This window comes from Peromyscus maniculatus, chromosome 10, assembly GCF_049852395.1.
Source record: "Peromyscus maniculatus bairdii isolate BWxNUB_F1_BW_parent chromosome 10, HU_Pman_BW_mat_3.1, whole genome shotgun sequence".
In the NCBI taxonomy this organism is placed as follows: Eukaryota; Metazoa; Chordata; class Mammalia; order Rodentia; family Cricetidae; genus Peromyscus; species Peromyscus maniculatus.
The window spans coordinates 15,239,438-15,267,286 of NC_134861.1; the positions used below are offsets into that span (position 1 = coordinate 15,239,438).

The 27,849-nt window shown below is 42.4% G+C and overlaps 1 protein-coding gene across 8 annotated transcripts in view; it reads right to left on the reverse strand.

The window, feature by feature from the left end:
- The window catches only part of Cobl (cordon-bleu WH2 repeat protein), a 242,784-nt gene that overhangs the window by 68,559 nt on the left and 146,376 nt on the right, over positions 1-27,849 (reverse strand). For 5 of the 8 annotated variants that reach the window (XM_042285598.2, XM_042285600.2, XM_076546019.1 and 2 more), the window contains 2 exons: positions 5,494-5,629; positions 1,874-2,044 (listed from right to left, as the gene is read on the reverse strand). In XM_042285598.2, coding sequence (XP_042141532.1) covers positions 1,874-2,044; positions 5,494-5,629 — 307 coding nt within the window. The remainder of the gene's footprint in view (positions 1-1,873; positions 2,045-5,493; positions 5,630-27,849) is intronic. The other 3 variants (XM_076546020.1, XM_042285601.2, XM_042285602.2) reach the window with 1 other exon arrangement.

Consider the following 27,849-nt stretch of genomic DNA (forward strand, 5'->3'; position numbering starts at 1 on the left):
CTCTAAGGAAGTCTCAGGGCAGGCTGGGAAATGTCTTCATAGTACCGCCAGTGAAGAGGGAAGCTCGGCCTCCCACCTAATGAAGGCTTCTGTAAGCTCCTCCCCAATCCTGTCTGCCTGAAGCCCCAGCCTGCTTGCTGAATGTCAAAAAATCTGGGGTCTGAAGAAAGGCAAGCAGGGGAGAGGATTCAGGTTTATCTGGCTCTTCCACCCTTTGTAGACCACCACACTGCAGGTCTTGTGGGTGTTCCTTCTTGACAGTATAAGCTTTTCTGTGCTCACCCACTATTTCTGTTCACTTGTCCCCACAAGGAGGAGATACTGTGAGTAAGGATAACAGCCACAGAAGTGGCCTCTGAAGTTATCATGTGCCTTGGTGTGAGGGGGCTGAGATACCCCTCTTCAGAGATGCCACAATAGCTTGATACCACCATAACCAGCATTTCACTGATGTCTAGTTGATTTTTTATAAAGATTTATTTTTTATTTTTATATGTATTATCAGTTTTCTTGCATATATATACACCATGTGCATGCCTGGCATCCATGGAGGTTAGAAGGTGGCATCTGATGGTTGTGAGCCATTGTGTAGGTGCTGGAAACTGAACCTGGGTCCTCTGTAAGAGCAACAATTGCTTTTAGCCACTGATCCATCTCTTCAGCATCTCTAGTTGTTTCTTTTTTTGTTTGCTTGTTTTTTCAAGACAGGGTTTCTTTATATAGTCTTGTCTGTCCTAGAACTCACTCTATAGAACAGGCTGGTTTGGAATTCATAGAGATCCACATGCCTCTGCCCCTTGAGTGCTGGGATTAAATGTGTGCACCGCCACCACCTGGAACTTGTTGATTATTAACCATCAAATACTTTATAATAATTTATTTTCATGAAGAAACATACTCAACATAAAGAGGATAAAAATAACTGAAGGGTATCAGAACTATTTGTGGAGAAAGGTAAATTCAATCACCATTATTTTGCCTCAAGAAAGGAAATAAGTTAGTGGACAGGTAATTGTCATTTCCAAAGTTAGAAAAAGGTAGGTGCAATGGTGGAAAGGCACAAACTTCCTACATGGCACAATTATACAGATGTTGGCAACTGGGCTAGTTCAGAGTGACACTGCACCATTAGAATACATGGGCTGTGATGCAGTGTGCACTGTCACAGGCCTGGCATGAAGGTGATGCCTTCCAAACATGCAGAGTGTGTAAAGCTCTTATCCATCCCAAAGGAGAAATGCTAGACATAGTTATTAACATTTATTAAAAGAATCCCAAGAGACGGTGAGGGAAGATGATGCATAGTGAGAAACAGGCACAAGAGAACTCTAATTCTGGCTGTGGCCAGACAGAAGCTGCTTCCTCTTTGGGTTTCTCAGCTTCTTTTAACTACAGAGAAGCAGTCCAGTGCCTACCCACTGACTACGAGGGTCACAGCTGACTTAAAAAAGTGAAGCACTCCAGTTCCTGAACATTGGCTGCCCTGACAGGCATTCACATGAGCCTCCACAGAATGGCAAAGTCTGCTCTGCCAGTGTCTCCTGCTCTCTGCCCACATTCTGAGGGAACTCCCGACACCAAGAGCATCAGCTCCTCCCTGATAGTATACCCACAAGCACATCTTTAGCTCAAGTCTACAGGCAGTAGGAACAACTGACTCACTACATCATCCTTACAGGCCACTGTGTGGCATTAGCAGTGCATCCTCTTTGAAGCTAGACGCATTGCATTGAGCATTTGGAAAGAAAATTGAAAAGGAAAGGTACAGATGTCCAAAAGCAAGAAGGGAATGTCTGGAAACATATTCGTACCAGTAGCGACCAGAAAGACAGATGGTCAACACATAACTGGGATGGAAACAAGAGGCACGTACGTTTGGGTCTCGGCTCTGAGGTCTCGGAACCAGCGCCTTCCCCAGGAAAGGTGACAGGCTCTGTCACATCTGTGTCAGGAGGAGGGTAGGGTGGGGGCGGGGGGAGCACTAACTGGGGTGGGCCCCGGGCTGTGCCTCTGGGAGGCTTTTGCGGCACCTGACGTCCAACACCTACATGGAATCAATAGGAAGGATTCAAAGGTTAAGCCAAAGGATGTCCTGTCTTCTAACCAAGGGCACATTGCCATTGCTCACCAGACACAAAACCAGTCATGATCAACACCATAGCTCACACCACTCTGCCCCAAACCAGCCATATGCAGCACCAAATCCAACAACAAAGCAGACACACACAACATCAAATTTTACACCAAAGTGGTCACGCCCAACACCAAATCTAACACTAAACAAATCACAGCTAATACCAAGTCAAATACCAAAGCAGCCACATTCAATTTCAAATCCAGCCTCAGTCTATACCAAACAAGTCACACTCAATGCCAAGTCCCAGCTCACTCTACATCAAGCCAGCCACACCCCATTTCAAAGTCACTCACCCAATTGTACACCACAGCCAACCATCCCCATGCTTAAACATTTCAAATATACAGTGTTCTACTGTCAGCTATCATTTGGAAAGATTTGCTTGGTTGGTAGCCGTTTGTGTCTGTTAGGCACAATTTCATAAATGCTGGCCCTGAAACAAGTTGAGAAAGCCCTGGAGGCAGCACAGTCAAGTTGAAATGGGACTATTCCTCACATTGGCCTTTCCCAGGCTCATAGATCTCTTTCATTTAATTTTGAGACTACCTCACTATCAACTTCTTTCATTTTTTTTTTTTTTTAGGACCAAAGTCTTCAAATTTTCTTTAGAAGTGGGTTCCGGGTTGCAGACAGAGCTGGGGGTGTGCAGTCCACCTGTACTTCGTATCAAGAATCAGAGAAGCCCCTTTCTATTTGTTATGTGTCCGGATATATTTACAATTTTATGGGAAAACAGATTTCTTATACTAATGATTTTGTGAAAGCCAATGGCTTAAGTTCATACATGACATAAATTACCATGTCATAGTTCATGTTTACTGTTGTGTTTTTAAAAACACTTTTTTCAAGATGTACAGTTTAGAACCTTCTAATAATATAGCCTATGGTTTATGCCCTTCGCCATACAACTAAAATATTGAGAAATATGCTCTTCACTAAGAGATAGGCTCATGTATCCCCTGTTTGGATCTGGTTCTCTAGATGTAGGAAAATACTGACTTCCTCATGCTAAAGTCATTTCTTCCCCAAAGTGCAAATCCATCTGAGTGATGCTATTGGTGGCCCCTGGCGAGCAGCCTTATGCGGGAGGGAGTACACATAAGGTTACACCATGGGAGCAAGGCGCACTGGAAGGATGCTCCCCGTGCCAAGATTTATTTGTGATTTCTAATAAATTAGACCCTTGACACAAAGGAAGGGAACTGCAATATTATTTTACTTCACGTTCCAAAAATAATTATTGCTTTTTAAAATCTAGATGTCTGAGTAGAAAAATCAACTTTGTGTACACGTGTGTATGTGTGCACACATGCGGGTGTGTGTGTGTGTGTGTGTGTGTGTGTGTGTGTGTGTGTGTGTGAAGAATCTTATGTCTTCCTTTTAACCTGATACCTAGACTTTGTTGCTGAGTTTTGTGGGGTGTTGTGGATATCCTCTTAATTCATGGATTCTGATCGGGAGGGAAATTCAACTTCTCGTTGCTGACAAGACCTTGTCTACCACTCCTGCCCTCAAAGGGAAACAATATTTTTTAGAAAGAAAGGGATTCTGTCTGGCTTTCTTGTATCCACCAACAAGTTACAGAGCAGGTAGGCGAAGTTTGGCAAACTGTGACTATCCACATCTTATCTTTGCACTATCAGTGAAAAGCTCAGTTCTCAGTTCTAGACATCTACCTCACATCCCTGCTGTCATCTGTGGGCACTGGCTGATCTCATGTCCAATATGACCCCAGGTCATTCCATTTTCCTATCTATCTATCTATCTATCTATCTATCTATCTATCTATCTATCTATCTATCTATCTATCTATCTATCTAGTGTGTGTGTGTATGTGTGTGTGTGTGTGTGTGTGTGTGTGTGTGTGTTCATACACACACATACATGTGCACAGGTCAGGGCATGAGTGACATGTGGATATCAGAGGACAACCTGTGGGAGTTCTCTCCTTTTACATGTGGGTTTCAAGAATCACACACAGGGTGTTAGGCTTGGTGGCAGGAGCCTTTAATCCCTGAGCTGTCTCTTCAGCCCGTGTTTTTTGTTCTGCTATTATATTCCTTTGGGAAATGGGATGAACTGATATATAAAATGCAGGTTATTACTTCTTAGGGTAATTGATTCCCAGGCTGTGAAATGCCAAGCATTAAAAGTAAAGTACTGACTAAAGCAAAAAAATGCTGACAAACAGCCAAGTCACCCTTATTAAAATTTCAGAACTTGACAATGCAACCACTTATCTTTGGTGGTACTGTCCCTTTGGGGCCACAGACCCATTGTCAACAGGGAAACAGTGGGTGGCCTGAGTCAGTGAATGGGCATGGCTGCCTCATGGTTTCAGCTCTGGTGTACCTATGGGAGTCTCAGCCGCAAGTGAGATATCCTCCTGCAGTGAGATAGCTGATGCTGAAAGATTTGAAACTCAAATGAGCGTCCTAAGGTTCATGGACCCAGAAGTCCAGCCCTTAGCATCTCCCCTCCATGGTCTCCAGCACATGAGGGTGGGGTGGAGTGACATCACAGATTACTCCCTGCTTACAGGTGTCAGGACTCCAGCCTGTTCTTCGTACTCTCTTACTCTCAACATGGGGGCTTTACTAAATGCACAAGCAGTATATAAATGGGGATTATTTTCAAGTAGGAACTCACAGACTGATATCCAAATGCTCAGAGCCAGATGTGTTTTGGAATTCAGATTTTTCTGATTTTAGAACATTTGCATATACACGATGAGGTATCTTGGGGAATGGGACTCAAACCTAAATATGAAATTCATTTATAATTAATATACACCATATATATACATATATATGTAGAATCTGAAGGTAATTTCATGTAATTTTTAAATAATTTTGTTCATGAAACCAAGCTCCATGGTGCAGGTTTTTCCATTTGTGGCATCATGCTGATGCTCAACCAGTTTCAGATTATGAAGAATTTCAGATTTCAGACATTCAAATTAAGAATGTATAACCTGTATATGCCACGAGGGGTCTAAGATAGCTTAAGAAAGACAAACACTTTTCAAACAGCCTCTACAGACATCCTCCAGAGACACCTGCCATAGCCACTCACACCTTGAGCTCCATTCATCACTTTCTCCCGGGGTTCTGGGTTCTCTAACCACAAGCCACCCTTCCCACCATCCTCGCCTCCTCGACGCCTTCCTCAATGTAAATAAGATATTAAGAGAATTTGGAGCTAATCATTTCCAGACTTTCTTTCTTTAGCATACATGTTTTCTGGGTTAATATAATTAACAAGGAGTTCACTGCCAGGGTTAACAACAGTGCTAAAGACCTGTGTTAAAGCAGGCATCCCAGAGACATGCACATAGCAAGGCACACTCAACTCACCCACTGTGCTCTTCCTGTTCTCTTCCTTATCCTCCTTGCGGCTGGGGACCACAGGACTAGGTGGTGGTGGCTGTGGAGGAGGAGCTGGCGCCCGCCGCTTCTTCTTCTGTAGATCAGCCTGTGAGCTGAGTGAGGTCTGGGAAGCACAATAAAGGATGACAAGGATTAGTTGGTTTGTACAAGGAACACATGTGGACATCCCAGGGCCGGCATGAGCCACATTATGTCCAGCTCTGGCTCAGGGAGGATGACAATGACATTGTAACACTGTCTATCAGCAGCCTGAGCAGCATTCACAGTTGAAAGTAGAATAGGTTTTTGTCTGTGATCCACTGGTTACAGTTCTTTGCTCCTGAAGGACTTGATTCTCTTCCCTTCCTCCTTGCAGTCAAAGTTATCACTAGTTCATTCTCACTTGATTGGAATTTATTTAAGAGGGGGCCTCGGTGCAGAGGATGGCTTCATTCTTTTATGTCTTCAGTTACTCATAGCCAAGTCCTGTCCAAACATTCCTAGACCTTTCCAGGGCTGGAGCCTAAGCATACTGCCACCCTCTAGTAACCCAGGCCAGCCATGGGTACTCTGATTTAATAATTGAAGCCATGCTTCATGAATACTACAATATAGTATCTATATAGCACCACGCTACAAAAAATAACCCCCTTTTCTTGACTAGAAGTGTGTGCATCTGTAAAACATGTATAAATTTTATCAGCAATACACTTTTATTGCAAAAAGTTTAAAATGTATATGGAAACAAAAGGTAGAAAAATCATTTTGTTCAGATAAAGTACTAACAGCTGGCATATCTTTTTTTCTAACCTTTAGTTTTCTCTTTTTAAAGTGATGCTTTTTATATATGTAATATATCACAACCATCTTCTGTATTTTCAAAGTTCTTTGGTATATTGCGCATAAAAAGTGGGCCAAACATGAACTCAAACAGCCCTTCAAAGCTTAGCTGTCAGCCAGTCTTGGTTCCCATCTCCATTCCAGCAGCACCTACAGAAAACACCTTCCTTTAGAATTCACTATTTCACCACAGAGTAAGGTCACTAGGCTGTCTTGATTTGCATGTGCCAGAGTCCTGCCTTTCTGCTCCAGAAGATGGAGACTCAGTTCTTGCACATGCAGGGAAGGGGTTGACTTTCCTACTCCAGTGTGCCCCTGACAATGCAGTCTGAGACTTCAATCAGCCTCCACTCTCTAGTGGCCCAGGACTCCATCCTTACCAACAGGTTCGGTTTCTGTTACCTGCAGTTAACTGTGATCTGAAATTCTTACACAGGAAACAAGCAGTTCTTAAGTTTTCCCCTGGGTCCAGCTCCTTAAAGACAAAGTTTCGCACTGTCCCACTGCCTCCTGCCTGTGAAAACAGGCTTGCCACCTAATTCTCTTTTCCTAGCTGAACTTCCAGGAAATTAACTTTTCAATGCTCTGTTGATCCACTGTTTATGAACCAAGCTATACATGAAGATTTTTGAGATTTTTGAATCTAAGAATGTCTTTATCCTATTACACGGTACATAGATACAGAGGAGACATATACAAATACAAAATACTGGAAACATTCAGGTCTGCCTGCGCCCAGACTGCCACTGTGCCCATGGGATACAAACCCTGCTAAGACGCAGTCTTCCACCTGCTTTTGGCTTTCCTCCTGCTGACCTGGAGGGTCCTCTCCCCTCTGAGCCCAGAGATAGTCCATGGTGTAGCAGAGCATGCTGTTTTCATCCTTTTCTGAGGCATTTATATTCCTGCAATTTGTAGAATTTTCTAGTTCTACCTTTCAGGTTTTTCTTACATTTATTTTCCCTCTCTGAATTTCAGTCAGTTGAGTATGGAGGATTGTGAAGCAACTGCCTATTTTTTTCTCTAGTGTTCCTGCCTCTTTCTTAGAAATTTCCTTTACTCAAATGCCCAGCTCTTTTGAGAGTTAAAGTATACTACAGCATATTTAATTTCCAAGAGTTCTACTAATTTTAAAATCAGCATTGTGGTCTTCTTTCTTGGATATAGTTTCTTTCATTTTCTCCTTGACAGCGATACACATATAGTATTTTTTTTGAGACCAAGTTTCTCTGTGTAACAGTCCTGGAACTCGCTTTGTAGACTAGGCTGGCCTCAAACTCACTGAGATCCGTCTGCCTCTGCCTCCCAAGTGCTGGGATTAAAGTTGTGTGCCACCACTGCCTGACCCATATACAGTATTTTTACTTTCAGTATTTTTAACTACTTGTTGTACTCTCCTATAAGTCTCTCTCCCTTATCTCTTCCTCCCTCTCTCCCCTTCCTGCATCTCTGTCTGTATCTGATAATTTCATTTTAACCTGTCTTCAAATATCTGTGCTCCTTGGCTGACTGCTTACAATATATTGTTTTGGAGGGTAGAGTCTATTCACACACATACAGGATTCCCTGAAGTGTCTGGGCAGAAATCTTGTTAGCTGACCGGAAAAAACTCCACATAACCACTTGTGTAGGATTCTCTCCCAAGTTAGCCATCCCCAAATAGTGGACTCAGGGTTCCTTCCTAAAGGTGCGCTCTCAGGGTACAAAGTGGAACAGGATGACAAGGCCCCGAGCCCCTGTTGCAGCATGTGGAGCTCTGACTTAGCCATGTCTGTAGTCTGGAGCCACCCTTCTGAAGCGGGGAGAAGGGGTCACGTGATGTTCCTGCTCAGATATGCAACAGTCATCAGCTCATTCTGTACTCTTGGGTGCATTGAGTCTGCCCAGATTCTGTAGCCTAGTCTGTTCTGAGCTTGCCTGCCCTATCCCTAGGAGTTAATATTCAGCTGCTCCCACTTTGCTAGGCTTTATTACAGTGCCTCCTGAAAACTGCCATTGTTTCACTCCCTATTATTGAAAATTATATGAACATTATTTTAAAAATAATTTTTATTCATTTTAATGGCGTTTCAAAAGGAGAGACATTAATTTGCCATAGTTTCCTTTACTTTCAAATTTATTGAAGTATAGATGGTAAGTAAACATTGAATATATTTGAGGTGCTGAAACTGAAGGTTTGTTATATGTATACATTATGAAACAATCATAAGCTACTTAATAATTCTATATTCTCACATGCTTACTGTTATTTTTATGTTCATATTCTCTTTCCCCTCCCTCCATCCTCTTATCTTTTATGCAAAATTTCAAGCATTTTCTCAAGTGATTGTTACTCAGCTGGGCAAGTGAGCCATACACAACTAAGGCTCCTTGTCTTTAATTGAATATTAAGAATGTTTGTCTTGTTGTGTAGCTGGGTCTGTTTGAGGACCCCTGGCAGTGGGATCAGGATCTATCCCTGGTGCATGAAGTGGCTTTCTGGAGCCCATTACCTAGGGTGGGACACCTTGCTCAGCCTTGATGCAGGGAGGAGGGGCTTGGTCCTGTCTCAATTGAATGTACCAGGCTTTGCTGACTCCCCATGGGAGGCCTTACTCTTTTGGAGGAGGGATGGAGGGTGGTTTGGGGGGTGAACCTGGTGGGGTAGTGAAAGGAGGGATGGGAAGGGAATCTGTTGTTAGTATGTAGAATGAGTGGAAAATTTTCTTAAATAAAAAAAGAAAGAAAAAAATTGTCTTGATTATTACAAACTACATTTCTTAGAACACTCTCGTTTCTTTTCCCAACATTTATCTCTTCCTTTCTTCTTCTGAATTTTCATTAAGTCCATTTATTTTCACCTCTCAAGCAAATTCAGAGTGAAGACAACAGAGTCCAGATTTACTTATCCCAATTTAAAAATCCTTTGCAAGAGTGAGATGGAGGACTATGAAGCCCTGGGCCTTGTTCTATACAAGCAACGACTTAGCATCCATCTGCAGCTTGCAAAGCTTTAATGAGAATTCCCGTAATCAGCTAGGATGTCGCAGCATCCAGACCACTCAAGCAAGAGCAGTCGCATGAACATGAATAAGAAAGCCAATTCATTTCAAGTACCTCTTCCCTTCCCCCAAGCCAGAATGGCTCAGCTCTCCCTAGGGAGGAAGACAAAGGAAGCATAAGGCCACTCTCTAGATTTTGAGAAGGGTTGCCTAGGCAGGGACTGGCTCTGTCGTGAGTTACAGGAGAGCTCTTAGGGAGCTGATGTCATTCGGATGTGGGCAGATGGCAGGAACTGAAGAAATAAAAATTTAAGGGCTGGTTGCTTCAGAGCTCAGAGACTTGGCACTGCCTCCCATGGAGACTGCTACAGTGTGCCACAATCAGGAGTAAGCACCAGCGTGCAGATTACTCACTGCGGGGATGAGAAGAGTGGGGAGGGCTGGCAATGCTTTGGCTTTCTGTATAGGCCTGCATGAGTGAAAGGTTTTGGTCACAGCTGACTGGGGGTATGGAAAGAAGTGATGTATTTCTGATACCTGTTATTTTTATGTTTATATTCTCTTTCCCTCTCCCTCCATCCTCTTACATGTAAAATTTCAAATGTTTTCTTAAGTGATTGTTACTCAGCTGGACAGATGAGCCATATGCAACGAAGGCCCCTTGCCTTTAGTTGAATATTAAGAATATCTGTCTTGATTATTACAAACCACATTTCTTAGAAGACTCTCAAGTTTCCTGAGGAAGTTATGGAGACCACCAGAGCCTAGAGACTGGCTTGGCGGCAATGTTAGAACCTGCAATACCACAGTCAAACACCAGAGGGAGGAAGAAATTATAAGCTACTTGAAAAAAAAGAAATTCATGAACATTCTATTTGGGAATACAATCACATAAGGCCAGAGAAGATACAAACACTGGCAAAGCTTGAGCTGTTCCAAGATCTGCAGATGAACTTACTACCCCGATGGACCCATAAAATGCTATGCTGTAAAGTCTGGGGGAATGTGTGGGTTTTGTTTGTTTGTTTTGTTTTGTTTTTTTCCAAATGTACAGTTTACAATAACAAACAAATAAAAACTACATTAAAAAGCCAGAAAACTATGTCCGGAGAAAATCAACAAATTAAATCTCTAGAAAGCAATCCCAAAGAAATGAAGATTGATGGCCTGAAAAAGTTAAAAGTAATTATCTTAGTAGAATTTGATGAATTATAAGAGGACAGACAGACAGACAGAGTAAGCAACATTAAAGAAAACTGTATGTGAGCAAGTTAAAAGATCAACACAAAGACAAAAGCCGGGAAAGAGAGAGAGTCCTGGAGCTGGAGAATGTAGCAAAGCTGGAAGCTCACTCTAAGGGTTTACCCAGCAAACCTAGTTAAGCAGAAGAAAGGGTCTGCAAGCTTGAAGACATGCCACTAGAAATTACAGTCAGGGGACTTCCTAAGAAAGAAGGAAGATAAGACTCTTTTTGAGATAATCTCACAGGGAGCAATGTATGCATTATAGAAGTCCCAGAAAGAGAAGAATGGGAAAAGGGTAGAGCTTCTTTGGAGAAAAAAACAATCAAAATCACCCGAAATAAAAAGTCAGATAGATCAAAGGATTCAAACTGAAACAAACCCAGAGCGGACCAGAGGAAAGACACCTGGTAAGAAATCATTGAAAACCAATGGCAAAGAGAATCAGTTCAAAGCGGCGAAGGCAGACTGCAAAGTGCTACACATGAGCAGATCACCAGGTTATGGCTTCTCAGAAGAAACTGTGGAGACCAGAAGTGATGGGATGGTAGATCCGAAGTTGTGTGGAAAAACAGAATGACAGCCAAGAACACTCTGGCAAAACCATCTGCTAAAAACAGAGATCTAACTAGCAATAACTGCCTAGACTAACGTTGCAGAACTTTCTTTGTATATTTTCTTCATATAGTTTTGAATTCAGGTCTTACTTCTATTTTTTAAAATCCATCTTGAGCTAATTTTTGTGCATGGGGTGAGATAAAAGTCCAATTTCATTCTTCTACATATGAATGTCCAGTTTTCCCAACATAATTTATTGAAGAAGCTCTTACTCATGGAGTACCCTTGATGGCTTTGCTGAAAGTCAGGTGACTGTAAACTGGTGAGTATAATTATAAAATTCTAAAAGCAAAAAGAAACAAATATGATGGGATCAAGCTAAAGGGCCTCTATATAGCAAATCAAAATATGAAGAGTAAGAGAACAGAAATCGGTTGGGAGAAGTGCTTCAAATCATATACCCAACACAGGGATAATATACAAACTGTATAAGGAACTCAAACAACAGTACATAAATAACTCAATTAAACAATGACCAAAGGGTCTGAACACGTAGTCAATAGAAGTCGGGCACAGTGACTCAGATCTGGATTCCTAGTGTTCAGTAGGCGGAAGAAGGATTGCTATGGTCTGATGCCAAATAGGGATACATAGTGCATTCTAGACCAGCCTGAGTTGCAGTGTGAAACCCTACCTTAAACAAACAAACAAACAAACAAACCAATTTATATGAAAACTGGTCAACAACTCAAATCATCATGGAAATGACAATTAAAACCACAATACTTCACCACACCCGTTACAATGGTTATTATTTTGAAAGATGATAACAGAAGTTGGGGAGGATATAGAAAAAAGGAGTACTGCTAGCTACTAGAAGGAATTTGAGTTAGTAATCATTCCCTAGAAAGAACATGAAGGCTCATAAAATGGGAACCACATGACCCAGGCATTCCCATTTGGGGTCCATTTGCTGAGGAATGGACAAAAGTGAGCTGAAGGGATATCTGCTCTCTCATGTTACTCACAAGAGCCAATACACAGAGACAATCATCTGTCAGTGTACAAACATAGAAAGAAACTGTAGAATATACATACTATGGAATACAGAGGAAGAGAGAAAGGGGGAGGGATTTAATCAAAAGATGCCATGTTTCAGTTAAACTGAAGGAGCAAATTTCCTTGTTTCTTGATGGGAACCATGGTTCCTAACACTATAATATAAATTCTCAAATTACTTAGAAAATAGATGATTAATATTTTCCACACACCCCCACAAAAGGCAAATCGGTGAGGTAACAGATATGTTGACTAGCTTAACTATTTCTACAATGTATCAAGGATCACACTGCACCCATAAACACACACAATTGTTATTTATTTAAAATGGTCAAATCTTCAAACCAAGGAAGAAGACCTTATCAGAAAAACAAAAGCCGAGGGCATTTATCATGGCCAGACCTCCACTGAAAGATTGTTAAAAGTGGTTTCTTACTTGAATTGAAAGAAGAGTAGTAGTAGATAGTGACCTTAGAGAGCCTAATAGACGCCACCAGGGCCACTGGAGTGATATTTTTGTGTTAAGGATCTGTGGTATCTGGTGAGCATGTGGAATCAGCTGTAATTAACAAAAATTATCACCACTGGAGTAAAAACTTAGTTTTATGGGGACAACTGATTCTGGTCAGCTGAGGCCGAGAAATCAGATGCAATTAGGAGACCAGTAGCACTGAGGTGAAATCTTCTGGGAGTATTTGCTCGGTGTCAGCACACAGAAGCTGTGATATAGAATGGGGCCAAGTCTGTACTCATGCTGCCAGCTGAACTCGGCGTAAGAATCACCCAGGGGCTGCTGGCTTTGAAGACACGAAGGGGTCATGGAGAGAGCTGAGGCTTGCCACAGTCAGAGGCCAGGAGAGGCTGTGGGATAAATAAAGTACAGCTTCCATTTCAGTAGGTGCCCTAGGGGTCCTGGAGAGAAGTTGAAGCTTTACGTCAAATAACAGAGTCAAGTCCCTCAAGAGGGTCCAGGAGAGGCTATCAGTGAAGGTACAGCCCAGTTGCAGAGACCCCAGAATTTTGCAGATGGGACAACTGCCGAAGGACATTAGCAGCAGTGGAGGGGAGCCAGCCTGAGCCATGTTTCTGCCTTGAGTTCCAGCCCCGATTTCCTTAATGATGTCCCTGATATGGAAGTGGAGAGGAAAGAAACCCTTTCCTCCCAAGAATCCTTTGGCATGGTGCTTTATCCTGGCAATAGAACCCCTACCTATAAGACACTAAGCCACTAGAAAGGGGTATTCTGACGGGAGTTACATGTTAAGGGAGGGAGCTATCACCTGCCAATAGCATCTCAGTAAGAACTGGGGCCTAGAGAGCACTTCCCAAACTTCAGTTGGGCTGATCTTGTGACCATGGACATCTTGGGAACACAGCCGTGGCTGGCGTGAGCTCTTGTTGACTTGCTGAGCCGAGAAGTTTTCATTTCATCGCACTGCTTCCCGTCCTCCAGCTCCTACATTCCTCCTGGCCCTTCTTCCCTTCCTTGATGTTCCCTGTGCCTTGGCAGTAATGTGGGGAAGGGGGTAGGTTAACAGCTGCTGGAGGGAAGAAAATAATTCTTCTTCTTTCTCTTTTTTAATGTCTGGCCACTGGTAGGTTTCCCATGCCCCAGCGGATGCCCCCACACCCATGCACATATGGACAGCACTAATTGGACTTAGCAGGTTATCAACAAAACCAAACAGGAGGTTGGGAGCAGGCCATGTTGAGTGAGGGGAGTTAAGGAAGGAAGTGGGGGAAGAAGTGATAATGTTTCATTGTATACATGCACAAAATTCTCAAGAATATGGAATATTAATGTAAAAACAGTGCAATAATTATGAAAAATGAATGGTAGAGCCTCACATAATTAAAATAGAATTACTATATAATCCATGATCTTATTTTTGTGTATACATTAAAAACTACAATTTAGACTGAAGTAGAATTTCAAATAAATATGTGTATATCCATATTGATTGTATCACTGTTCTGAATAGCCAAGAGACATGGGAACCCTAAATTTCTGATGATTATTATTGAATGCATTGTGATAAACACATTTAGCCTTAAGAAATAAGAAATGATAAAACATGTTACAATATGTATAAATGTTTGGGAGATTCTGCTAAGTGAAACATGTCAGTCATGAAAACATAATACATGATTCCATTTACATGGGATCTCTATAACAGCCAAAACTCTAAATCACAGAAAGTAGGAATAGTGATTGTTGGGGGTACAGGAAATAGAGGAAGGGAGAGATGAAGTAGTTAAAAAGTATAGCGATCCAACAGGAAACAGTTTGAGAGAGCTGTACAGGGTACACATAGCTCAATTTTGTACAAAGTTACAAAGATTTGTTATTTTCTATTTTTATGTTTATGTGCCTGCTTGTCTCTCTCTGCATCATGTTCATGATGGTGCCTAAAGATGCTGGAAGAGGGAGTGGGATCTCCTGGAACTGGAGTTATAGGCAGCTATAAGCTGTAAAAGCAGTGTGCATGCATTCTTGCCTGCCAAGCCTCACTGATGCACACTCGAGGGTGATGAAGATTCTACCTTTGTGGTTCTGTTGTATCACATTGGTAATATAAAGAATCCTTGTTAGATGATTAGCTCACACTGAGTTTATAAATTACCACCAGCATGTTTTTAAAAAAAATGTACATCAAACCTTGCAATGTTTCTGCAAATATCAACTATGGTACAGTATTCTAAATTCTTTTTTTTTTTTTTTTTTTTTTGGTTTTTCGAGACAGGGTTTCTCTGTGCAGCTTTGCGCCTTTCCTGGAACTCACTTGGTAGCCCAGGCTGGCCTCGAACTCACAGAGATCCGCCTGGCTCTGCCTCCCGAGTGCTGGGATTAAAGGCGTGCGCCACCAACGCCCGGCTCAGTATTCTAAATTCTAAGGCCTGCATGGCATTGGTGGTATGGTGAGCCAAGCATCCTGGAACAGCAGCTTGCCTTGTACACAATTAACGGGATATTAGTAGGCAAGACCGTTCGGCCTTTGGCAGTAGTTCTGTTTTCCACTGAAGCTGTTGCTGCTAACATTGAAAGTCATAAAGTCTTTTGGCCACAGACTTCTTCCTCTAGGCTTAACAGAACTTATTCATTAATTGTGGTCATTCAACACTATGGGTTTGCCTACCTGCATTATTTTCTAGCCCATACATCCTAATATATATTTTTTTATGTTTTGTTTTAAGATTGGCATTCCCTTCTGTAGTTTAGGTTGCTTGGAACTCAGTATATGTGAATCCACTGTTATGCTCCTGCATCAACTTCCTGAGTACTAGGATGATAGTACAACTACATCCTGCTTCTCAACCACTTCCTCAAATACAGTGAGACTTTGGTACCAGCCATTATTTTATTCCCTTTAGTGAATCAGCAAGAAGCTGCTGAGTCATTGTTCTGTAACTGAATTTACAATAGATCCAATGATACATACAACCTCCCACCTCAACAAGTTCAAGGCTACCGGGGGATAGGTAATTCTATAGAGTTTATACAGTCTCTTGGCCTGGAAATGCTGCCCTGACCTGTGATTTGGGGGCCTGGGTCATTTTTTCCCCCGTAATTCATACTAGCTAGCAGAGATCTCTAGGCTCCCAATGATGTCTGGTTAGGGATATGTTCTAGAAGTTTGCCGCACATCCACAGTAGGTTGGAATTAATTAGGAGAGGGAACAGGGAAACAATTCAGGCTTGCCCAATTTGGAAAAGTAATTTCACCTGCTGAAAGACAGCGACTGCGCCCTCCTCATTACAGATCTGGAGCAGCATTAACGTCCGGAGCCCCTGCCAAAGCTGCCTCACGCCACCACTGAAATGCTTCCTCTGAGCCAATCCTTCCCACTCAGCCAGCACTTGGGGAACAGCAGGTGCCTTTCAGCCACAGGGCCACTCGTACTAAACTAATTAAGGCACTGTGCTTGCAAAGGGTTTGGCAAGGTCTGAGGCCCTCCGATGAAGGTAAGTCCTAATGGGCAAGAACATTTTCCTGAAGCTTTTGGAGGCTTACCATGCTCAAACAAAGGCTTTCGGTAGAAAGGTTTATAGACTTGGAAGAAAACACGAACAGTGGCTGCCAAAAACATTTATTAGACATTTATTGGAGTTGTCAAGAGTATCTCACAGGACCACCCCAGATCCTTTCTGAAGAGCCAGTTACTCTCATGTTTAAAATATGTATCATTATTGTCTGTAGAGGGGGTCTATGACATGTGTGGAGGCACGTGTGTGCCATGGAACACACGTGGAGATCAAAGAACAATTAGAGAGGAGTTGTTTCTCTCTCTCCACCTTCACGTGGGTTCTGGGGCACACGTGGGCAATCAGGCTTGGGTCACAAGTGTGTTCACCTGCTGAGCCATCTCATCAGCCCACCTCTTTCATTTACAGAGAACAGAAACGGAGGTTTATGGAAAATAACTTGCCTTTGCTTATACAGCTAAGTGCCAGCATTCGGCCTTTAACGGGCACAAAACAGAATCTCTTTGGCTATTTCTTTACATTGCCTATCTGGCTAGGGATGAGAGGCTTAGGGTTAAACACCTGCAGCTTGAATGGAAATATGTCATCTTCCAGTGACACTGTAAGCAACTATAGCACAGTAGTTTTTTTTTTTTTTTTTTGGTTTTTCGAGACAGGGTTTCTCTGTGTAGCTTTGCGCCTTTCCTGGAGCTCACTTGGTAGCCCAGGCTGGCCTCGAACTCACAGAGATCCGCCTGGCTCTGCCTCCCGAGTGCTGGGATTAAAGGCGTGTGCCACCACCGCCCGGCCAGTAGTTTTTTTAAGCTACTTTTTAATTATTTTTTATTTATGTGCATTGGTGTTTTGCCTGCATGTATGCCTGTATGGAGATGTCGGATCCACTGGAACTTGAGTTACAGACAGTTGTGAGCTGCCACGTGGGTCCTGGGAATTGAACCTGGGTCCTCTGGAAGAGCAACCAGTGCTTTTAACTGCTGAGCCATCTCTAGCCACCCCTACTAGAGTTCTTAATGTCTCATATGGTAAACATCTGTTGACTGGACACCATATAAACCAGTTCATATTTGAAAATGTTGCTTTAGAGACACTTAAAAAGTCTAATAGTCTCATTAAGGCACTCTTTTTTTCCCTCTTTTTATTTATTCTTCTCTCATACAATATATCTCGATGGCAATTTCCCCTCCCTCCACTCCCACCTGCCCTCTCCCCCAGATCCACTGCTTCTGTTTCCCTCCAGAAAACAGCAGTCCTCCGTGGGAGGTCAACTGAGTATGGCATAACAAGATGCAATAAGAATAATCACAAACCGTCATATCAAGGCTGGATGAGGCAACCCAGTAGGAGGAAAGAGTCCCAAGAGCAGGCAGAAGAGTCAGAGACACCCCCATTCCCACTGTTAGGAGTCCCACAAAACCCCCAAGCTAACAACCATACCATACATACAGAGGACTGAGTGCCTTGTGAGCCCTGCTTAGTTAATTCTGTGGGCCATGTTCCCCTGGTGTCCTCAACCCCTCTGCTCCTACAATCCTTCCTCTTCCTCTTCCATGGGTTCCCTGAGCTCTATCTTCATTAGGGAATTCTTGGAGGAAAACAAAACACAAACACCAGTTTAGCTGTTCTGTGGAGCTTGCTTCTATTCTCTTTCCTCTCTGGAACCAGGAACTGTAGCTCCTTGTTACAAATGGAATGCTTTGCATCTTCTCAACAAGCTCCTATGTTGAAAACCTCAGCCCTGATGCTATGGTATTAGGCTAGTATGAGGTTGGGATTGCAGGGGTGAGTAGGGCACGGTGGTGGAACCCTCATGGATTGCATCAGTGTCTTTATAAAGCTTCAGATTCCAGCATGTCTACCAGTTAAGGACACAGCAAGAAGACAGATGTCAGACAACCAGGAGGGGGTACATCATCAGATACCAAGTCTGAAGCCCCTGAAGCTTAGATTTTCTAGCTCACACGTTCCAGAATTATGAGAAATAAATGTCTGTGGTCTAAGTGCATTTGGTACAGCAGCCTAGAGAACATTGAGCTGCTTAGTGTTAGAAAGCACTGCTCCCTTGGGCCTCTTCGGTTACTTAGTTTCTTAATCTCATTGTGTCAATTATATGTAGCACCAGACTCAAGTTCCAAAAGCATCTCAAGGGGAGGAGAAATTAATTAAAAGATGATAAATATGGATTCTCGCTATGAGACACACAGCTTTGTGCTTCTCACCTTGATCCCTGCAACTTTGCTAGGGTATGATAATCTACAGGAACTTCATACAAGGTGAATAAATGAGCCTATGTTGGCTTCTGTGATCCTTTATAGCTCTAATCTCCACACAGGTGTTGTGGTTTGAATGAGAATGGCCCCCATAGGCTCATAGATTTGAATACTTAGTCATCAGGGAGAGGCAGGCACTATTTGAAAGGATTAGGAGCAATAGTTTTGTTGGAGGAAATGTGTCACTGGAGGTAGGCTTTGAGGTTTTCAAAATCCCAAGCCAGGTCCAGCAGCTGTTCCTTCCTGCTGTCTGCAGATCCACATGTAGAACTCTCTGCTACTTCTCCAGTACCATGCCTGGTTGCATACCACCATGCTTCCTACCATGGTGATAATGGTCTAAACCTCTGAAACTGTAAGCAAACCCCAACTAAATGCATTTTTTAAAAATAAGAGTTGCCTTGGTCATGATTTATCTTCATAGCAATAGAACACTGACTAAGAAGGGAATTATATGAACATTCTTAAGGAAAATGGAAACATTCTTTTGGGTCTCATGTTTAACAAAGCTCTGAAGAACAATGGGTCGAAGGGTCCACATATGGTGTTTAGTAGAATGAGCACCATCACACATCCATTTATGTGTTTCCTCATCTTTTCATCCATTTTTTTGTCTGTCCATTCATCCATGTAAAGTGTGCTTGGTGCCAAGAAAAACCCAAAGGAGAAGAGAGTGGATTTCCTTCAAAAACAGTTTGAATTCACAGACTCAAAGGGTGTAATGGAGGCTTCTAGGGGCATATGGGAGAGGGAAATGAGAAAAAGATTGATAAGTCTAGTTTCATTTATGCAAGATGAAAACAACTGGAGATGCTACCACACTTGTCCCTGTGGTCACTAATACTACACCATGTGCTTGAGAACTTAGTATGGGAAGAAACATGCTTTGAAATAAAATTGGCTTTAAATGTGATCCGTTTTGCCAAATTGGAATTAGAAAGGTTGTATGAGCTTTAATCTTCAGCAAGTGTTGGTATCCATTCTTGTTTTTATCAGAATACATGAAAAGCATTATATAGATAATGGACATTGGGATTAGCAATTTTAAAAATTACCATTAGTTTTCATGTGTGTAGAAGAAAACTGTTCACATGCTTACAGGATGACTATTATAAGTGATTTCCTTTAAATACTCTATATTCCTAGACTATGGGACAAATATTATGAGCCAGAATAGCCAAGGAAAGACTAATAGGAGACAAGCACCTGGAATGATGGTAACCAGACTGCCAGGCTTACAGGTCCGTGTCTGCTGGCCAGACAACACTGAAGAAGCCACTGAACTAGAACAGAAACGGTACCTGGCTCTTCCAGTCCCTGTGAGGTCCAAATGGGAAATACGGAGAACAGGAACTTCTGGGGGAGTTGACGTAGACTTCTTACTCTCAATCTTGGCTCCTCCCTAACAAGAGTATCCAGCCTGGTGGAAAGCTGGACACCCAGGGGCACCTTAGCATCAGATCTGCACTGCCTTAAGTCACTGTTTCTAAGCGAACACAGAGTTCTCAGAGAACAATATTTGCCTCTCCACTTTGGTTATCTGAGCTTAAACACATTGATAATACTGTTCTATTAAAAACAAACAAACAAACAAGGTATATATAGTTGTTGTTTTCCATGACGGTCTCCATTTCTGCACAGAGAGCTTTCTTTGATGAGGGGTGATAGCTACACTTATCTGTGGGTATGAGGAGAAGATTTAGAATTCAGATAAGGAGTTATATTGGTATAGCCATATAGCAAAATGGCAACAGTGGATTCTCATTTAAAACCCATGACCTCACTAGCCCCGGGAAGTTAGTTAGGTCTCTAGTATTAGATAAGATTTCTGTCCTGTTGAGCAGGCCTTAAGTCCAATTAGATAGTCTTTGGTTACTATCAATGTGAGTGCCACTTGTACCTTTATGGTTGTCCTGATTTCAGCCACTCTGTAGCTCATAGGTATCGCAACTGTAAGGATTATTAGTTGCTTCCTTACCTTGGCAGCTTGCAGAATATTTTCTGGTGCTATGGAAGCTAGACCACGGGAAGGAGCTTATCAGGTTAGATCAAATTCCAATCATCCAAGTCCTGTGTCTTGGATGCGGTATCTTCAGCAGTAAGAGGTTACCTTCAACCTCTGGGAGGCAACCAAGAGCAACTGCAATTGTCTAGATCATTTTGGGTTTCAGGAGTCACTTGAATTACCCTGACCAACCATTAGAAAGGAGGTTTCTACACTTAAGGGCATGCCCCATGCCCAGCACAAAGGCCAACACAAAAAATGAACTCAGTGATATTTTTGGAGATTTAATTTTGTTTCACATTGCTTCATTTGAGCTTTTTTTTTTTTTAACCTTATTTGTCTTAGCTTGTAGGTTACAAATTCTGATTCTGTGTTTTTATGTTATTGTTTTGTGTGTGTGTATGTGCATGTGTGTGATGCTATTTGTGTGTATCTATTTATTTAAATTCTGTTTTGATTTACTGTTTTCTAAAGAAACAAAAAGAGGGCAGGGAGTTGAATGGGTGGGGAGTTGAGGATGATCTGGGAGTAGTTGGAGGAGGGGGAACTGAAATAGGAATATATTGTATGGAAAAATATTTTCAGTTAAAAAAAAAAGGAGGTTTCTTGTGCATGGTAGTCTATGTTTTTTTTTTTTTTTTTAAGCTTCAATTTCTTTTTTTTTTTTTTTTTGGTTTTTTTTATTATTATTATTATTATTATTATTTTACAACACCATTCAGTTCAACATAATAGCCACAGAATCCCCTGTTCTCCCCCTCTCGCCCACCCCTCCCCCCAGCCCACCCCCCATTCCCACCTCCTCCAGATCAAGGTCTCCCCCGAGGACCGGGGTTGACCTGGTAGACTCAGTCCAGGCAGGTCCATTCCCCCCTCCCAGACCGAGCCAAGTGTCCCTGCATAAGTCCCAGGATTCAAACAGCCAACTCATGCAACGAGCCCAGGACCTGGCACCAATGCACAGCTGCCTCCCAAACAGATCAAGCCAACTGACTGTCTCACCCGTTCAGGTGGCCTGATCCAGTTGGGGGCCCCTCAGCCTTTGGTTCATAGATCCTGTGCTTCCATTCATTTGGTTATTTATCCCGGTGCTTTATCCAACCTTGGCTTCAACAATTCTCGCTCATATAAATCCTCTTCATACTCACTAATTAGACTCCCAGTGCTCCACCAGGGGCCCAGCCGTGGATGTCTGCCTTCAGATTCCTCAGTCCTTGGATGGGGTTTATGGCATCACTATTTGGGTGTCTGGGGAACACTGCCAGTCCAGGTGGCATGACTTTGTTTAAGTTACACACATTTTCTCTCTCTCTCTCTCTCTCTCTCTCTCTCTCTCTCTCTCTCTCTCTCTCTCTCTCTCTCTCACACACACACACACACACACACACACACACCCCTAGGTGTGATTTGTCCCTCTTCCCTCCTTCTCTTTTTGTATTGGCTCTTCCTGAGTCTCACCCCCCCATTTTTCCATTTCCTGCTTCATGAGCCCCAGTGGATCCGTCTCCACTACAGCGTACGCCTCTACAGTTGGGGAACATCACAGAAGAGGGGCAGAGAGACTGTAAGAGCCAGAATACCAGGATATCTGCTGTGAAACAGCCTCTCCTAGAAAGGGCTGCATAAACAAGAAGTATCAGTAGACATGCTAACTCCGAAGGCAGGAATCTCACTGGCTTCCCTAGACAAGAACTGAGAAGAATTAGTCTCTCTCAGGGATGACTTCCTAATTTGTTAAAAAGTGGTCACACAAACAAACTCAAAATGTTGTATTTCTATATTTGTGCATATTCATACATACATACATGTAATAATAATAAAGAAGCTATCAATTTGAGAGTGAGGAAGGGAAGATATGGAAAGAGTTGGAGGGCGGGGACTTAGAAGGGGCTGAAAGGAAGAAGGGTAAGGGAAAAATGATATAATCATATTTTAATTAAAAGTGTATTAAAAAAAAAACCCTAAAAGAAAAACAAACAGCCTGAGGTTGGAAATCGGCCTACCTGAGCTGTGACCTATTTCTGTGTGTCTTGGTTTCCTCATTTTAAATGGCATCATGACAGTACTCACCCCACAGAGCTAATGTAAGAATTTGTGAGTGCTCAGAAAGGTCTCTGGCTGCAGAGGCTGTTAGAAAGTGTTATATATGTGCATGTTAAATAATTGGGAAGTTAGCTAAATGACATAAAAGAAACACAGTATCTTTGAACCAGATGTATAGGCTGTAGGTAAGAAAAGAGGCTGGAAGATAGACCAAGATCACATTATCCATCCTGAATGAAAAAGAATAACAGACCCAGCCTGTTCACTGAACATCTAACATGAACCAACGCAAGATCTGTGCTCAGAGCTTCTCATGTGTCACTACTGTGGTTAACTATCACACGGACCCTAAGAAGTGACATGGCTGTAATTTTCACTGTGCCAAAGAGGAAAAGAAGCTCATTAAGGTCAAGAAAGTTGCTGGAGGTTTTGAGCAAGGGGGTAGCAGGACAGCTTGCCCTTTGGATGTTGCAATACCTTTGTTTGACAAAATGAGATGGTGGTAGAGCAGTATGCATTCAGCCAATCCACACGTTTCCCATTTTGTATATTAGGAGGAAAGGGTCTGTAGCCAGCCCTCTGCCCTGGAATATTTCCTGGCCTATGCAGGATGCTCACAAAGTACTGGCTGAATCAGTGTTCTTAACCAAAGGCATGTAGGTGACTAAAACAAAACAATGTTACTTACAGGATAGATGCAGTCAATTGATGGCTTCTTTCTTACTCTATGTGAAAGTTGAACTTGACATTGAGAATAAGACAAGATCAAGCAGGGCAGAGCATATGATTAGGGTCCTGGGGAGTCAGGGGTGATGGGCAGAAACTTCAAAGGGACAGCAGATATTTTGTGTTATTTGTATTTTCTCCATGCCCAGTAGAGGATTTTGCACAAACTCAGTATGTAAGGAATATTTGCTGAGTGAATGGATGAACATGTTATGTGCTGCTGGAAAGAACCAAGAACAGAGGTTTGGGGGAAGACAATGAAGAACTGACACAGGGAAGGAGTACTCTCCCAGGAGAAGGGACGGCCAAGCAAACATGGAAGTAGTTCAAGGTGGAGAAGAGGGGCAGGTGTGTGAGTGAGTGGCCTAAAACACGGTGGAATGCTGAGGTATCCTCCTCACTTGGACACGGATGTAGCATACAAAATGCCACACAAGTGTAGAGAGAAACTTTTTAGGACGAGACCTCAGAGGTGAAATCTGGTGGATCAGGACTGGTACATGATGGGAAGGGGCCTGATCTAGGGCTACCCTAAACTATGGGACTGGGCTGTTGTGTTCTTAGAAGGCTGCTCATAGACTATGAGCATAGATACCACATCTGGGCATTCTGAGCATTTGTTGAGAATATGCAAGAACCCAGACAAGTAGTGACTTCAGGGAAGGAACGGAAGACAGAAATGGAAAAAAGTAAGTGGAAGTGAGAGTCTTAATATGTTGGGTCAAAGGACATAATAAGGAAAGAGGAGGTCTTGAAAGATTTTGGTTTGTTGTCATTTATAATATTTATGGAAGTGGAGGTGGACTTCCCCTCCGCACCAGCCTGTTCTGCAGAGCCATCAAGGTGAGGCCTAGAGGGCTGAGTTTGCCGAGATCCCTGTCTCAGCTAAAATTGGCTTGTAGGAACCAAACTGAAGGACTCTTGGGTGAGGGTAGTTATCTTTCCTGGGAAGTGAAGAAGGGGTGGTGCCATATCATCCTAATTTTTAATTTTGGAGCATCTCACCTGGCAGGGTATTCACCCTAGTTGTTAGTGATGCCTAGGAGGAGATTCTGCAATGCAGCCGTCCTTGTGCCGTCTGAAGAATTTAATCTTCCTGGCAGAGAATAGCCCCATATCTTATTCCTTACATTGTTGTTATATTGCAATTCCCTGCAACTACAGTCAAATTAAAACTTTCCTTCCAGGAGGGAAGGAGAGGCTCCTGAGACTCAGCAGGTAAACAAAAGGTCGATGTCTGGAAGAATAGAAATTTGAAACATTCTAGAGGGTCTTTTTCCCAGAAGTGTAGACAGGCTTAAACAACGACTTAGGGAGGAGCCTCAGCAGCAGATACACAGAGAGAAGAGGCTCTCAGACTGTGAAGCTGCCTCCAAGTGGTGATGAGAGCTCCAGGGCTGCAGCCTTCACAAGCTGTCACATGTGTTGGGGGTGGGCATTCTGGTGATGCGCCTGCTTTGTAGTCATCCCTATTCCTTATAACAACCTCTCACCCATACTCCTCATAGTAACCCAATAAACACTCACTGGTCCACCATATTGAACACCGGTGCAACCATTACTTTGGTCTGTACTGGGTTCCTTTTCTGAGGGGACTAAGGTGTGTGTGTGTGTGTGTGTGTGTGTGTGTGTGTGTGTGTGTGTGTGTGTGTGTGTTGTCTCCTAAGAACAGTTTGTCATGCAGTAACTGCAGACAACAGAATAATGATCTGTGTACACAAACTTGTCTGACAGAAATAGAATTCCAGAAGTTCCCATCTAAGAAGATGGATAAGGGATAAAATTCCAATTTAACTAATAAAATTATTAACCCTAAAGTAGGGAGCCTTCCTGGGTCTGAACAAAACACACATGATCTACCTGTCCCCAAAGTGTGGGGAGATGAGAACAAAGAGTTTTATAATCTACTGCTGTTCAATGGCTGTAAAATGACTGCATTTTCTTCATGCAAAATCTAGGATCTATATGGTATTTTGGGACTCTGCTTTATTTTTAGGTTCCTTTGGAAGGTTGGAAAGTGTCTAAGTAAACACATATGCCATAGGTCAACAGAGTGCTCCCTTGGTTGTCTACATTATATTTTTTAAAAAAGTATTTTCATAGGTGGGTGTAGGCATGCTGGCAGGGAACACTACCTATCATCACAGTCTTTGGTAATTCAAGAAAGAAAAACATGGGAAACTCTTCACAGAGTGTTATGAGAATAAACTAAGTGTTAGCAAACCAAGACCGTGCAGGGAACCCCCCTAAGCAAAGAAGACTATAAGCAAGGCAAGGACAAAATTACTGGCTAGGTGTCAGAGACGCCAAGAATGTAGTCACACAACATGGGTCGCACATGAACCAAGCCGCATCTCCCTACCCATCAGAAGAGTAAATCCTGTCATGTAGAGTAAGTCACACATGTTCCATGGCCCTCTGGCACATGGCATAGGTAACACATTAACTAGACCTGCTTCCCAGAAATGCAAGATGTCTCCTTCCCCTGCAAACCATAGAAGAAGCCACTTTGCTGGGCCTGCAACATGTAGGAATGGGTAAGATGAAACTGTATATATCAGATCCTACCTATAGCATCAATAACTCTCTTGCCTAAAGGATTTGGCTCAGTCTCCCATTCTCCTTTATTGCCTCCTCTTTATGCTCCCTAAAATATAACACTGAGGTTGTCTATTAAGTATTTTTTCCTTATATGACTTAAAAAAAACCCTAAACACAAAATACAAATGTGTTCTCAGCTTTTAAATGGGGATTTAAGTCTAATTTCCCTCCCTATTTCCCAACTTAATCCAGGACTGAGTTCTTTATTTTTATCTTCCCTCTCTTTCTCTCTCTCCCTTTGTCTCCTTCTCCCTCTTCCTTCCTTCCTTCCTTCCTTCCTTCCTTCCTTCCTTCCTTCCTTCCTTCCTTCCTTCCTCCTTTCCTTTCCTCCTTCCCTCCCCTCTTTCCTTCCTCCCTCCCTCCCTATAACTCACCTAAGGTTTACATGGATGTATAATAAGAGTATTATATCTAAGGTTACAATGATTAAGAATCACTCTGACACCACACTTTTAATCCCAGCACTTGGGAGACAGAGGCAGTCAGATCTCTGAGTTGAGGCCAGCCTGGTCTACAGAGCAAGTCCCAGGACAGCCAGGGCTACATAGAGAAGCCCTATCTCAAAATCTTCACACACACAACCCCACCCCCTACCCTGCACCAAAAAAAAAATATCACTCTATTCTAAAGACATAAAGATAGATGAGGGAAACAATCAATCATTCTAACCAACTTCCTTAGTTTCTTTTCCTATTGCTATGATAAAATACTCTGACAAAAGCAAGTTAAGGGAGAAACAGGTTATTATTTTCACAGTGTCAGGGTATATTCCATCATGGCAGGGAAGTCACAGTGGCAAATATCTGAAGGAACAAATCGTATTACATCTACTCAAGAGTAGAAGAGGGGGTGGAAAGATTCAAAGAACCAGATGTTAGGAAGGTCCGCTGAGAAATGTCTTCTGGATATGAAAAAGTTTATATACTCATGAACTCATTACAGTTATGGCTACTTACAAAGACCCAAATGTGGTGGTTTGAATGAGAGTGCCTACCCTAAGCTCATTTTTTGGATATTTGGTCCCAGATTGGCAGAACTGTTTGGGAAGGATTGGGAGGTGTGGTTTTGTTGCAGGGGAGTCACTAGGGATGGACACTAGAGTTTCAAAAGATGCTCCATTCCCAGTCTCTCTCTTTCCCTGCTTTCTAGGAGAGAAAAGTGGATCAAGGTATAAACTTTCAGCTGTTTCAGCCCTCATGCCTTTGCTCTTCAATCATAGACTCTAACCCTCTGAAGTCACATGTCCCAAATTAAATACTTTCCTCTACAGGTTGTCTTATTGTTTTTCTTTATTAACTTTGGTTGTCTTGGTCATGTTTTTTTTTTTTTTTTTTTTTTTAAATCACAACAGAAAGAAAAGCAACCCACCATTTTCCTCTATGACAGTATAATACAGAATGAGATTTCCTTATGCCCACAAAATGTATGGAATCCTGATTCTCCCAAGTCTGACCTCTGATCTCTTCTTTGTCTCTAATAATATTCGGTACATGGGAAAGAGATAATTTCAAGATTCTCTGGAAAAGCCTCCCTATCTTAAATGTCAACATATTTCCAGGGACACTTCTCAGTGTTCTGGGGTCTTCATGAGAAAGCATCTGCAATCCAGGAATGAATACACAATCTTTTCAACCAGCAGAAGTTCACCAACACTGGCAAAGAATAGATCATGTGATTCCCCCTGGCCCACAGCCAACTTCATAAACATAAGCATTTGGCAGACTGCCAGCTTTCTTTACAATTTTATCTGTTAGCCTTAAACCCAGGAGGAAATTCTGGGAGAGTTGTTTTACTGCTTGCATTCTGACCCACGTAGTGAGTTCTTGAACTGTAAAGTGCGGAATTTCCAGAGGCAGCCATGACTATTGTGGGTCTATCTGAACCCCGTCCACCCTCAACCTTAGCCATTCTCTTTCTGGAAGGCATCATTCCTCTTCCTCTACATCCTCCTCCTTTTTTGCTCCCATGTTACTTTTGTATTTAACATTTTTCTTCTCTTTTGCTTATTTGATTTAGTAACTGTACTAAGGATAATACT